Source organism: Andrographis paniculata, unplaced genomic scaffold, assembly GCF_009805555.1.
Source record: "Andrographis paniculata isolate CXL003 unplaced genomic scaffold, ASM980555v1 Contig75END, whole genome shotgun sequence".
Taxonomy (NCBI): Eukaryota; Viridiplantae; Streptophyta; class Magnoliopsida; order Lamiales; family Acanthaceae; genus Andrographis; species Andrographis paniculata.
The window spans coordinates 706,423-720,044 of record NW_026137612.1 but is presented as its reverse complement, the minus strand read 5'-3'; the positions used below and the strand labels follow the sequence as shown (position 1 = coordinate 720,044).

Genomic DNA, 13,622 nt, shown 5'->3' with positions numbered 1-13,622 from the left:
TAATGTAATAAATTTTACTAAAATAAAAATATATCAATTATTAGTATTACCAAAAAATTTAAAAAAAAATTATTTCAATAAAAACACAAATTAATAAAATATATCAATTATTATTATTACAAAAAAAATAAAAATAAAAAATTATTTCAATAAAAACAGAAATTAATATCCAATTTCAAATTACTACAAATCAAACAAACAATTCATATTTCATAGAGTGAGATATGGCGCGTGAGAGACACGCACGTAAAGTGTGTGTGTGTGTGTGTGTTCATGTAATAAAGAAAAGGTTAAAGCAGAGCTGTCGGGTCCCAAAAAGGCTCAGCATTTGGGAACAGCACAACACTTTCTTTCTCTCGGGTCGGCTGAAATCCTGGCAATGATAGCGACATACACAACCCCCCGTTTCTCTCTCTCTCTCTCTCTCTATATATATATATACACACACATATCTCTCTATATATATATATACACACACCCTCTCAATCTTGCAGGCACCATCAAAACCGCAGATATGGAGGTCGGACCAAAAGTCGCACTTTCAAACGAAGAAGAAGAAGAAAATACCCAAAAGCGCTCTTTTGAAAACGCGTTTTTAAACCTCGACCAGAGTCTTGAAATCAATTCCGGCAATGCTCATCGCAAGAAATTGGCCCTTCCCAATAGGTCTGTATATATAATTTATTATTATTAATTTAGGGTATCGAAATATGACAAAATTTTCCGACGAGCAGGGACGGCGGAGCAATGGCGGTGGGATGGCCGCCGGTGAAGTCCTGGAAGAAAAAATCCAATCTCCGGCGGGACAACTCCGCCGTCGTCGTCAACTACGTCAACGTCGAGAACGGCGGCGCCGCGAGACGGCCGGAGAACAACAATTCGACTTACGTGAAAGTGAAAATGGAGGGCGTCGGAATCGGCCGGAAAGTCAATTTGAGCATCCACAATTCTTACCGGTCCCTGACGGCGCACCTCGTCGCCTTGTTCGGAGAATGTAATGTATATATAAAATCTTCGATCAAATTATCTGCCATGATTAAGATTCAATCATCAATTCAATTCAATTTCGCAGTTGGGGAAGACGACGGAGACAAGTACCAGATAATGTATGAAGACAAGAACGGCGATTGTCTTCTCGCCGGAGATCTTCCATGGGAGTATGTAATAAAACCTTCAATTTTAATAATTTAAATAATTAATTCGATGGCAAGAACATCACATTGAATTAATTCTGGCAGGAATTTCGTCGGTTCGGTGCAGAAGATGAAGCTGCAAAGGATTAGAGACTGATTCTGGACAATGCACAATTGCATATTACATATATATATATATATATATAGTCGATGTTCTAATTAAGCTTGTGTATAAATCCCTAAGTGATAAATTTGCTTAATCTACAAGGATTCTGTCATCGAGATTTCCCTTGGAGGGTTTGGCCAATTTTGTTAGAACATCATGGGACATTGTTGGATTCTATTTTTAAATCTTTTGAGAATTTTCCTTTTTTAAGGGTTCTTGAAGTTCAATTCATAATTATTTATAAAAACATACTGTATATAATATATCAAAGGATGTGTTACTATGAAATTTGATTTTTATTTTTGTTTTAATAGTGATTTGAATCTATTGTAAAATAAATACTTAGATAAATTATTTCTATAGAGAGTTACTATTGCATAATAAAAATTAAATTAAATTAAATTAGTTTTCTTTGATTTTCTTTTCTATCCATCAAAGGATTTAAAGTGGGATTTAAGGAAACCATAGTTAGTCATATCCAATATGCAGATGACACGATCTTCTTTGTCGAGGAAGTGAGGAGAATTTGCAAGTTCCAAAGATGATTCTTAGGATCTTCGGTATTTGCAGAGTTAAACATTATTTACAATAAAATAATATTTATTGTATAAACGTCAACGATCAAACAATGACGAAAGCCATTGAAATTCTTGGTTGTCAAGACAATCCTTGACCCTGTAAATATCTTGGCATTCCGATAGAAGAAATATAAAAACAGAGAGATTTAAAAGTCGGTAATAGATAAGATGCATAGATTCTTTAGTCACTGAAAAAAAAAAAAAAAAAAGAAAAGAAAACGTTATCTCAAGAATGACGGGCATGTTTGATTTGGATTGTTTATCAAACAATACTAGCATATTTTCTATCAATATTTCTTATACCTTTTGATGTCTCGAACACTATTGAGTTGGATCCAATCTTGAAGACCGTATTTATGCAAGTGTATGCACTCTCGAGCAATAAATTTGTTATGTTAAATCATTTGGGGGAGGGGAATTTATGAGTATGAAAGGTCCAACTCAGTAGAAATTTATTTGATTGAGAAATTGCGATATGAAATGAGTTTTTTGAATGTTTGAACAATTGCACTGTTTGCATAGACGTATCTTATAGAGTTATTTGACTGAGATATGAAATACCGTTGCAAGCTTGATTAGGATGGTTCGGTCTAGGATGAATGTCATCGGTGGAACTGGTACAACAATAGAAAGTTTTACTACAAGATGAACCTAAAAAAATTATATTGGAGACTGCATTATTTGTTGTCATTTCTACCTCAAATACACTATTCATCTCATTTTTTTCTCAAAAAAATATCAAATCAAACGTCTATTTTTTCTTTTTATATTATACTAAAAAATTAATTTTACATTCAAAACATCACATCAACACCTATTTATATACCTCATACAATTATTCAAATTCAAAAATTTTATTATTCAAATCTCAACTCAAAATCCAAACCCACAAACAAACATACCCTTGGTGTATGCGGTTGTCGAGTAATGAACTACATTATATACAATATATATTTGAAAAAATATTGCTCTCTCCCTCTCATTTTAGTTGTTTTTTTAATGTAGATACGATAATTAAAATAAGAGTATAATTAGTAAGTAATTAAAAAATATATATTAATAAAAATAATTATTAAATAATACAAATAATTATAAATTAAGACTAAATTTAAAATAATTAATTAATTTAATTATTGTAAAAAATTATAAAATTTAAAATACAATTAAAATGTTTAATTATTTTTTAAAAAATAAAATAAATAAATTATGTGTGACGGAAAATAAAAAATATAAAAAAATTATATAAGACGTGATAAGTATATTTAATAGGTAAAAAATAAAATAAAATAAATAAATACACAATAAAAAAATTCATTATTTTCCACGCCTTGTCAAGTATGCCTATACAAATAGTGAATTATATATCAAATTATTTTACGTATGTCTATAAAAATAGTGAATTATATATATGTATATATATATATTTTTAAATTAAATTATTGAAATAATTTTAAATAATAATATGATTGAATTATTGAAGATTAATATTATATCGAATTATTGGACTGAATAAACTAAAAACTCATTTCGTCCAGGTTTATTATACTACTCCTCAGTCTCACTTAATTTGTTTATTTTAGTTTAGATTCAGAGTTTTAAGTACGGTGTAATTAGTAAGTAATTAAAAAATGTATTGGTAATAATAATTATAATTTAATAAAAATAATTATATATTAAAATTAAGATAACAAAATAGGACTAAATTGCACAAAATTCACCTGTGGTTTCACGAAATTGCATCAAATCCTTCATACTTTAAAACTGCGTACAACTCCTCGTGGTTTCATAAACTCTGCATCTAACCCCCTTGTCAATCCTTATTTAATGGTATTTGACCTAAATGCGTCCAAACTGCGAATAAAATTTAGAATCTCAATTTTTAAATCCCTAAAATTAAAAGTATATTTATTTTTCTTATATTTAGCCTAAAAAAAACAGTAAAAGTAAAATCTTAAAATGTGATAACTATTTTTTAGTATAATTACTATTTTTTCAAATTAAATATAAATATATATATATTTGTAATTTTAGAAGTTTATAAATTAATATTCTAAAATTTACTGGCAGTTTGGCGCATTTAGGTCAAATATCATTAAATAAGGACCGCCGAGAGGTTAGACGCATAGTTTATGAAACAACGAAGGAGTTCATGAAATCAGTTTTGTGCAATTTAGCCAAAATAGTTTAATTAAAATAAAAATATATAAATTATAAATTTTAAAAATGTGATTAAAATGTTAAAAAAAATTATATAAAACAGATAAAATAGAAAGAGCGGAGAAATTAAATGAGATCAAAAGTACTTTGTTTAAATATCTCATTAAAAAATAATATTATTTTTAATATAAAAATAAAATACTATATATTCTCTTTGTTCATTAGTAAATTTTTTATTTTATCATTTTAGTATATTCAAATAAAAATTTCTATTTTTAATTTTTAATTAAATTTTAAAATACTAATTTACATTAATGGGCGTGTAAAATAAAATAAAATAAAATAAAATAAATAATAATAATTGCTAATGAAAGGAGTACTAATTTAGATTTTTACTAAACTCGGTTGTAAGAAATCTTTTTATTCTGTAATTGGTCTCCCAAACACAAGAAAAAAGCCTACATGAATTACTTTTATTCAAGAACCTTCCTTTCTTCGCGGTCCACCTGCTTTCCTTTCTCCCTCCCTCCTCTCTCGCTCCAATTGCAAGCATACAGCGCGTTTCAATGCGAATCTGGAGCCGCAATGCAAAGGTATGTCGAAGATTTCGTCCAATTTACTCATCTATTTTGCAAAAGATTTGATTATTTCCTTCAAAACCTGAATTTAGGTTAGCCGTTGACTTCCCTAATTCCCCACGATTTGTATTAACGACTATCCAAATCTCTTTGCCTTAATTGACTGTTTGCTGCAGCTGATTATTCGATACTGCGTTTGTTGATGTTGCGATTTTAGATGAGAGTGCCTAAATCATTGAATTGTTGGCGGAGATTTTAACTGGATCTGTGGAATAATGTGTTTTCGTCTTTAAAATTAGTTTATTTCCTCAACTAGATGTTGCTGGCCTTAATTCTGTCTGATAATTTGGTGCTTCAGTTATAGTTAATGAAATTAAGTTCAAAGGTATTGAAATTTGAATTGAAGAGTGGCATGAAGTAGTTAAATTTCATAATTGTAGCATGCTCTAATCTTCTTAATGGGAAGAACATTGAATTCAGATCATTATGTATTTATTTCTGTATCAATAAGGTGTTGTTGATTGAATTATTTGGGTATGATTTATATGACAGTAGTTCTAGAGAGGAAAAAAAAATTTCAGGTATTAAATGGTTACTTTAGGTTTTTATATCTTAGAATAAAATTTAGGGTTCATCCAGAGTAGGGGGGAAAAGTTGGTGTTGTGCATGTATATTGAAGATATTGTGGCATTTTGTAAGAAAAGAACAATCGTAGCGTCGTTTGTTGAATTTGTGTTTCGAGTTTAGTTGCCCTAAAGGTGGAAGGGGAAGATGATTGCTTTGCTCTTTATATTTATGTGCTGCTACTAAGATAATGAGGAATATCAATTCATCGAGTAATTAAAAACAGAATGTCGTTTAATGGGATTAAAGCATACAATGATGAGAAACAGGACTGTGAAGTTCTGTCTGTGCTATGATGTTAGGTATCTTTAGTATGATTGAATGTTTGTGTTGAAGAACTGAATTAAGTAATCAAATATGTTTACACAATAATTTGATCTGCGGATTGTTTTTATTCATAGTTTGTGTGTTACTTTGAATTGAATTTCGAGTAATTGCTGCTACAAATGTTGGAAATCGAATATATTTTTTTATCGAGGGATCTAATGTGATCATCAGCGTAAAACATTAATGGCTGAGTGATTCTGCATACCTCTGTGCATCTTCTGTTTTGCAATATCATTCTGTTTGAAATGCATACGACTTTTTCACCCATTGACGTATTAAATAAAATGTATCAGTTCTTTGGTTAGCTTGAGTTTCACGTTTCTGGTGTAAAATTAGGAACTCTACAAAAAATAAACTATCCATAGTTGTCCGAAAAGGTTCTTTTTTGCAAATCACGGAATTTCAAATAATATAGATTAGTCCGAGACCATCACTTTTAATGATTCACTATATACAAGCAAGATACAAACACAGAACTGAATTATTTTCGCGCGTAAAAAGCCAGAAATCTTACTTCTTTATTTTCACACTTGATGTCGAACTAAGTCTCATCTGTTGTAATTTTCATACTTCTAGAATTGTAAAATTTCTTAGTTTTTATGCTTTAGTCTAACAGAAGATATGTCGTATATATTTGTCGATTTCCTAGCTTAATGTATCTCTTTATTCTTGCAGATGATGAGCGATTGAAACTTGATTATTTATAAATAATGCATCTCAATCCAATGCCTTCATAGAATGGCTTTGAGATCTGCTCGGCATGCCTCTAAGCGCAAGAATCGGAAATTCCTCTTCATTACATTGTTAATACTCGTGCCGCTTACTGTCACCGTGATATTCAGTTACGGTCGAAAGCTCTCCTACTTTTTCCGGCCGCTTTGGGACAAACCTCCACCACCATTCGAGCGTATACCGCATTATTACGCCGAGAATGTCTCGATGGACTATCTTTGCAGTCTCCACGGCTGGTCATTGCGATCCGAACCTCGGCGCGTCTTTGATGGAATTATATTCAGCAATGAATTGGACTTGCTCGAGATCCGGTGGAAGGAACTCTACCCTTATGTCGCGAAATTCGTAATCTTGGAATCGAACACGACGTTCACTGGTATGAAAAAGCCTCTGCACTTTGCGCAAAACCGCGACAGATTCGCTTTCGCCGAGGATAAGATTGTTCACAGCGTATTACCCGGACGCGTCGCTCCGTACGGGTCGAAGCACGACCCGTTTACGTTCGAAGCCGATCATCGTATAGCTATGAACTGGCTACTTCACGACGCCGGAATATCCTCCGGCGATATCCTTATCGCCTCCGATACGGATGAAATCCCGAGCCCTCACACCATTAAACTTCTGCAGTGGTGCGATGGCGTGCCGCCGGTTCTTCATCTCGAGCTGAAGCATTACCTCTACTCGTTCGAGTTCCCCGTCGACTACAGCAGCTGGCGCGCCTCTGCGCATATCTACAATCCGCGGACGTTGTACCGACATTCGCGCCAGACCGACGTTATTCTCTCCGATGCGGGTTGGCATTGCAGCTTTTGCTTCCGGTATCTGAGCGATTTCATCTTCAAAATGACGGCGTACAGCCACGCCGATAGGGTGAAGTATAAGGAGTTCTTGAGGTATTCGAGGATTCAGAAAATAATCTGTCGGGGCGATGATCTGTTCGACATGCTTCCGGAAGAGTACACTTTCAAGGATTTGATCAAGAAGATGGGGCCGATTCCCCGGTCGACTTCCGCCGTTCATCTTCCGGCTTACTTGATCAAGAATGCCGAAAAATTCAGGTTTCTACTACCCGGCGGTTGTATGCGTCGCGCCGGATGATTTTGTGCGTAGCTTTCAGCTATTTGGAGGGATACGGGATGGGATCCTTGGTCTAAAACTTTATCCGGTTTATTTATACACATAAGAAATGTATCTATACAGTCCCGAAATGGATGGCTTAGTGGTGTAGGGATGAACTCGTGACCGTAAGGTTATGAGTTCAAATTTCTGACGTCGGGATGAGTAGCGGCTGTGGATTCCAATGTTATAAATTTATTTGGTTTTAGTCTGAGGATCCTTTCCTAGGGTAGGGAGCCTTAGTTTTTGGGGGTCTCGGTGGTTAATTCGAACATTTTCGTATTTATTTTTTATAACGTGTTACGAGTGATACTGTTAGAATGACCGTGTATAGGTTTGTAACATTTGATACGATTATAATGAGAAATTTTTAATTTAGATTATGAATTTATTCAATATAGATTGTGTAATATATATGTTATCGACCGTTAAGGTTTTTGTTCGTCACAATTAATCAAGAAAACAAAAAAAAAAAAGCATATGATACATTTTTACGAAATTATTAAGTTATTTTATTCATTATAATATTATGGTTAGAGCTGAAAAAAATAAGTATGATTCAAAAATTCGATTCCAACTTGAAATGAAAAAATTATATTTGGGCTTACAAAAATAATTCCAAAATTTTTTGGATTGTGCCTGACCCGGCACAATCCAGGTTGTGCTGTGTCTGGCCGGCCCGATTTAATAAATTATTATTTAAAAATTTATTTATTTATATATATATATTAAGTAATGAAATGGTGTCAAATTAAAATGTAGTTTGATGGCAAGCTTTTATCTTATTGTTGACTGTGAGTATGATTCTCACTTGATCCATTAAATAATTTTTTTATTAAATTAATTTACTATCAAAACAACATATGATATAGTATGTACAACACAATTTACAATTGATTTCAATAGTTAAAGTGTATCCATAGAATACAACTATATCTTTTTATTTAACACGACGTTTAACACATTGATATTTACTCAAGAATATTTATAAATGCTAATAACACATAATTTATAACTAGAGCCGTCAAAATGAATTGAGCCTGTCGGGTTGGCCCGCTCCACTTTATTTTTAAGAAGGGTTGAGTTGTGATTTTTTAAACTCGTTAAAATATGGGCCTAAATGGGCCAACCCGCATGGTCGCAGGTTGAGGGTGGGTTAGCCCGCAGTGGGCGGGTTAACCCGCGGGTCAAATAAATATAATAATTAGTACTCACTCGTCTAACTAAATGTATTTTTTTACCATTTTTTACTGTCGTATTAAAAAATTATAATAAAACTAATCAAATATTAATATAAGAATATATTTTAATTTTTTATAAATTACAAACATACCATTATAAATAAGTTAAGACGAATAAATAAAATTTATATTATCACTAGTTTAAATAAATTATCAATATTGTCTACACGTTGTTTTTCTTCTCTAACTATGTTATTCATGACATTGTTATTTGTTTCAATTTTTCATCGTTTGTTTTGTTCATCTTCCATTTTATTATTTTATAATTTTACACGTTCATAAAATTAATTATGATTTATTTTTAAAATGAAGTATTTATTATTATTAATTTTTTTAAATACACCAATTAATAATATTTAGAATTGAGAATTTTTAAATTTGTTATTTATTTTAAAATATTTATTATTTAAATTTTACAATAAGATTATTTTTAGCTATTTTTAAATATTAATTACGAAAATATTTATAATATTAATATTCTTTTAATATTTTTTAAAAGCTCGTAGGCTAGCCCGCTTAGTTCGCCATCCGCCAGTGGGCTGGATTGAAATGATGAAATTTTGATCCGTCCCGCCGCGGGTTGGCCTACGAACAACCCGCTTATTTGCGAATTAAGGTAGATTATAAGTTAATCCGCCCCACTAACCCGTTTCTATTTATAACCATTCAGCACACTTTTGAAAAATGTAAACTATTAAATTCATCCTATGATAGATGGGATATATTGTATTAAATCAATAGGGCACCTTAATGGCAACCATTTTCAAAATAAAGATTACATTACAAAAATCGAAAAAGTAACAACTTTGTTCATTCTTAGTATTAAACAAAATTATATTACATAGTCGAAAACGTAATAATTTTATTCCTTTCAACATTAATTCGTCATAAGTAAATTCCACAAAATAAGTTTAGACGATCATAATGTCATACAAAACACAGGAAATAATTAACATGACAAACCGAATTTTGTTGATTGTTCCGGTCGAGCTTGGAGATGGCGTTGAAGTTGGAGTTGGAGTGGATAAGGAAGTTGTGATATTGATAGAAATTTTTTGTCCGAAAGAACAATGTCGGCCCCTCGTGCAAATGTAGTGATTCTCACCGATAGAGTCGAGGGTCACATTGGCCGGGCCTTCGGTGATCAATTCTATTGGATTCGTGATATTGCACGTATCATACGACGCTTTTGTTACATGGGCTACAGTGTGATTGCCTGTCGAGAAATTAAACACTACAAACAAGTAATCAAATGTTATATTTTATTTTTAATACTTCCTTTGTCCCATATAATTTGTCCCTATTTTATATTTTTGTCCGTCTCACGTAACTTGTCATTTCTATTTTTGGAAATATAATTATGCACTTTAATCGCATTTTAAATTTTAAAATTTCTTAATTTTAATTAAACTATTTACTTATCTTAATCTTAATCTATAATTATTTTTACTAAATAATAATTATTTTTTACTAATACACTTCTTAATTACTTAATAATTATACTTTACCTAAATTCCCATGTCTACAGTAATACACCCATATTACATAGGACGGAGGGAGTATAAAATATTTTTTTCATCCATAATCAATGTATCAATATTTTATTTTGATTGATTCGAAACCAATGTATCCAATTTTTTTTTAGTAATATCATTTCTAAACCTGTCAAAATAGGTTAGTGGAGCGAATTGGCCCACAATCTACCATAACCCGCAAATAAGCGAGTTGTTTGCGGGCCAATCTGCGGCGGGACGGATCAAAATTTCATCAACCCAACCCAACCCAAACCACCGGCGGGTGGCGAGCTAAGCGGGCTAGCCAACGGACTTTTTTAAAATATTAAAAGAATATTAATATTATAAATATTTTCGTAATTAATATTTAAAATAGCTAAAAATAGTTTTATTGTATAATTTAAATAATAAATATTTTAAAATAAAAAACAAATATAAAAATTCTCAATTCTAAATATTATTAATGGTGTATTTAGAAAAGTTAATAATAAGAAATACTTCATTTTAAAAATAAATCATAATTAATTTTATGAATTTATAAAATTATAAAATAATAAAATGGAAGACGAACAAAACAAATGATGAAAAATCAAAACAAATAACAATATCATGAATAACATAGTTAAAGAAGAAAAACAACGTGTAGACAATATTGATAATTTATTTAAGCTAATGATAATATAAATTTTATTTTATTCGTATTAACTTATTTATAATGGTATGTTTGTAATTTATATAAAATATTAAAATATATTATTGTATTAATATTTGATTAGTTTTATTATAATTTTTTATATAACAGTAAAAACTGGTAAAAAATACATTTAGTTAAACGAGTGAGTACTAATTATTATATTTACTTGACTCGTGGCTAACCGCGGCCCATGCGAGTTGGCCTATTTAGACCCGCATTTTAACGGGTTTAAAAAATCACAATCCAACCCTCCTTAAAAGTAAAGCGGGGCGAGCCAACCCACAGACTCAATCCATTTTAACGGTTCTAATTACTTCCCACATAATTGTATTTATATATATATATATATAACTTTTACAATTTATGTACTATTATAAAAATATCATCTATTATTTAACTAAATTATCTTTTTCCAGTGGTAAATTATTTTTCATACTTCTATTTAAACTACATAAGTACGTGATAATAATATTTCAAAATTTATGTTTAAAAAAAACAAAAAAACAGATACATATCATAATATTTAGTTCTCTTTAAAATGTATTATAGGGAACAACAAGCCAAATTTTGTAGCTATCTTTTAATGTTAAAATATTATTTTTAAAAATTATTTATATATATTCTCCAAAATTTTCTAAATTCATATGTGATCCTGCTATTATATATTATGCAATAGCAACAGTTCCGATAATTTTTGCAATAAAAGTATTTATTTTTATTTCCTTTTATTAACCAAAGTTATATTAAAAATTTTGCATAATAAATACCTCAAAATCCACTAAATTCTTCATCAACGGTTTTGTTCTTTTGATCATTATTTATTTTTTCTTTTCTTTCAAAATTTTTAGTATTCAAATTTTATGATTTTTGTAATAATACAATTTTATTTTCCCAAAATCATATTCAAATTAATATTAAAACTAAAATCTCAAAAAATCAATAGTCATGACGAATTAGTAAGTACATAAAACAACAAAAATACAAAAAGCGAGGGTGTCTTTCGTATTTTTTTATATTTAAACAATAGTTTATTGTGATATTTTATTAGAAAAAATAATATTGTTTTCATAAAAAATAAAACTACATCGTAAAAAATATTTATTATTATTTTTTTTGAAAAAAAAAAAATTAAAGTTACCTAAAACATCACCAACTTGAAAACCATGTTCGGAAGCCCAACTGGTATAGTTCTCGGCGCTGCCGGAAGGGACCTTCCAATGGCCGCCAAAGGTGTCTCCGACGACATAGGTGGTGGCTTTTGTGTCGCCCACCAGTTCTGCCGCCACGACCACCACCGCCGCCGCCAGAGTAGCTAAGGTTGAGAGTGCCATTTAATTTGAAATGTTTTTAGACAATATTTGTAATAACTTAAAATTAAGTGTCGAACATATGTAAATGTAAATATGTGAAAAATTAATTAATTGGATTGTGGAGTCAATTTTATTCCTATGTCACTTGTTTGACATATTCTACAAATTAAATTAAATTAAATTAAATTATCATCCAAAGGTTCCTATTCAATCGAATGTTCTTGAAAATTAGTTGAAAGATTCAGCTCCAACTAGTATAATGTGTTAGTACATAACTTGAATTAATAGTATAGAATAGATTGTTACAACGAACTGTCGGTTAAATTAACATATCTTGTATGATAAGATTAATCGTAGTATGTGTCCTACTAATTATTGATAATACATTTTGCATTGTATTTATATTATATTTTTAATATATATATGCGGGAAATTGTTTTTTTTTTTTTTTTTTCTCGTATCTAAACAAATTTAATATTTTAATTCTATAATTGAAGTCAGCCGCAAACTAGTCTCGTAAATAAAAAAATTTTGCATTTTTACTCTATCAGCATCGAAGATGCCTGCATGGCATCCACATGATTTGCCGGAAGCCACATGTCGACACGTGGGTCTTTTTTTTTAAAAAAATTTTATATATTTTGTCTTATTTTTAATTGGACCAAATACAAAATATATAAATTTTTTAAAAAAAAATTAAATAAATCCACGTGTCCGTCATGTATCACTGATCTGGCGAATACATGTCATTCGGCGAGCCACACGTGTTCCATGTAGACATATCCGGCGCAGGAGAACTAAAACTGGGAAAATTATTCATTTACAGAATTAATTTGCAACAACTCTAATTACCGACTAAAATGATAAAGAGATCAATTACAAAACTAAAAAACAAATTAATCTATACAGTGTACTATTTGTTTACACTTAAATTATATATTGTCAATTTATATTTTATATATTAGCGTGGCACATAATTGCCCCTATATATATTGAAGCAAGAAAATTTTATGAAGATTTTGTGGAAATTCTAGGATTATGTGTGTTTAATTATATATATATTTATTTATTTATAGATTTTAATTATTTGAATATGATATTTTATATTAAAATAAATGAATATATATATTGATTGAGGAGTATGAAATTAATTTATTAAAAAAGCAGAGAAATTAACAAACAAAATAGAACCATATTGTGTTTATTTAACAATTTTTTTTATTTTTTCTTTCAATTTTCATGATTTTTCTATAAAATAAATTATTATTTTTGTCTAAATTACTATTAAAACAAAAACACCAACTAGACCTCTTTAGATGAATTGCTATTATTATTATTATTATTATTATTATTATTATTGGCTAACTCAACGCTGATATTGTATGCTTTGGATTGGATCCACATGAATAAATTTATTTTTAAATATTCTCTAAAAAATCTCACAATGGAGTT

General features: G+C 30.0%; 3 protein-coding genes across 4 annotated transcripts; 2 read left to right on the top strand and 1 right to left on the bottom strand.

Annotated features, from left to right (window-relative positions):
- The first annotated feature begins 484 nt into the window (after positions 1 to 484).
- On the top strand, positions 485 to 1,476 carry LOC127266395 (auxin-responsive protein IAA28-like). The gene is made up of 4 exons (XM_051296629.1): positions 485 to 666; positions 735 to 994; positions 1,073 to 1,157; positions 1,239 to 1,476. The coding sequence occupies exons 1-4, from the start codon at positions 515 to 517 to the stop codon at positions 1,288 to 1,290; spliced, it is 549 nt and encodes a 182-aa protein (XP_051152586.1). The 5' UTR covers positions 485 to 514; the 3' UTR covers positions 1,291 to 1,476.
- A 3,014-nt stretch (positions 1,477 to 4,490) lies between these two features.
- On the top strand, positions 4,491 to 7,783 carry LOC127266394 (uncharacterized). The gene is made up of 2 exons (XM_051296628.1): positions 4,491 to 4,627; positions 6,239 to 7,783. The coding sequence occupies exon 2, from the start codon at positions 6,302 to 6,304 to the stop codon at positions 7,391 to 7,393; it is 1,092 nt and encodes a 363-aa protein (XP_051152585.1). The 5' UTR covers positions 4,491 to 4,627; positions 6,239 to 6,301; the 3' UTR covers positions 7,394 to 7,783.
- A 1,715-nt stretch (positions 7,784 to 9,498) lies between these two features.
- Positions 9,499 to 12,215, bottom strand: LOC127266372 (stellacyanin-like). Of its 2 annotated transcripts, none has more exons than XM_051296593.1 (2): positions 11,999 to 12,215; positions 9,499 to 9,886 (listed from the first exon to the last, which is right to left on the bottom strand). In XM_051296593.1, exons 1-2 carry the CDS (start codon positions 12,189 to 12,191, stop codon positions 9,564 to 9,566), a joined length of 516 nt encoding a protein of 171 aa, XP_051152550.1. In that variant the 5' UTR covers positions 12,192 to 12,215; the 3' UTR covers positions 9,499 to 9,563. The 2 variants fall into 2 exon arrangements, with proteins under 2 accessions (XP_051152550.1, XP_051152551.1); XM_051296594.1 differs by having other exon boundaries at positions 9,499 to 9,868.
- Between the last annotated feature and the right edge of the window lie 1,407 nt (positions 12,216 to 13,622).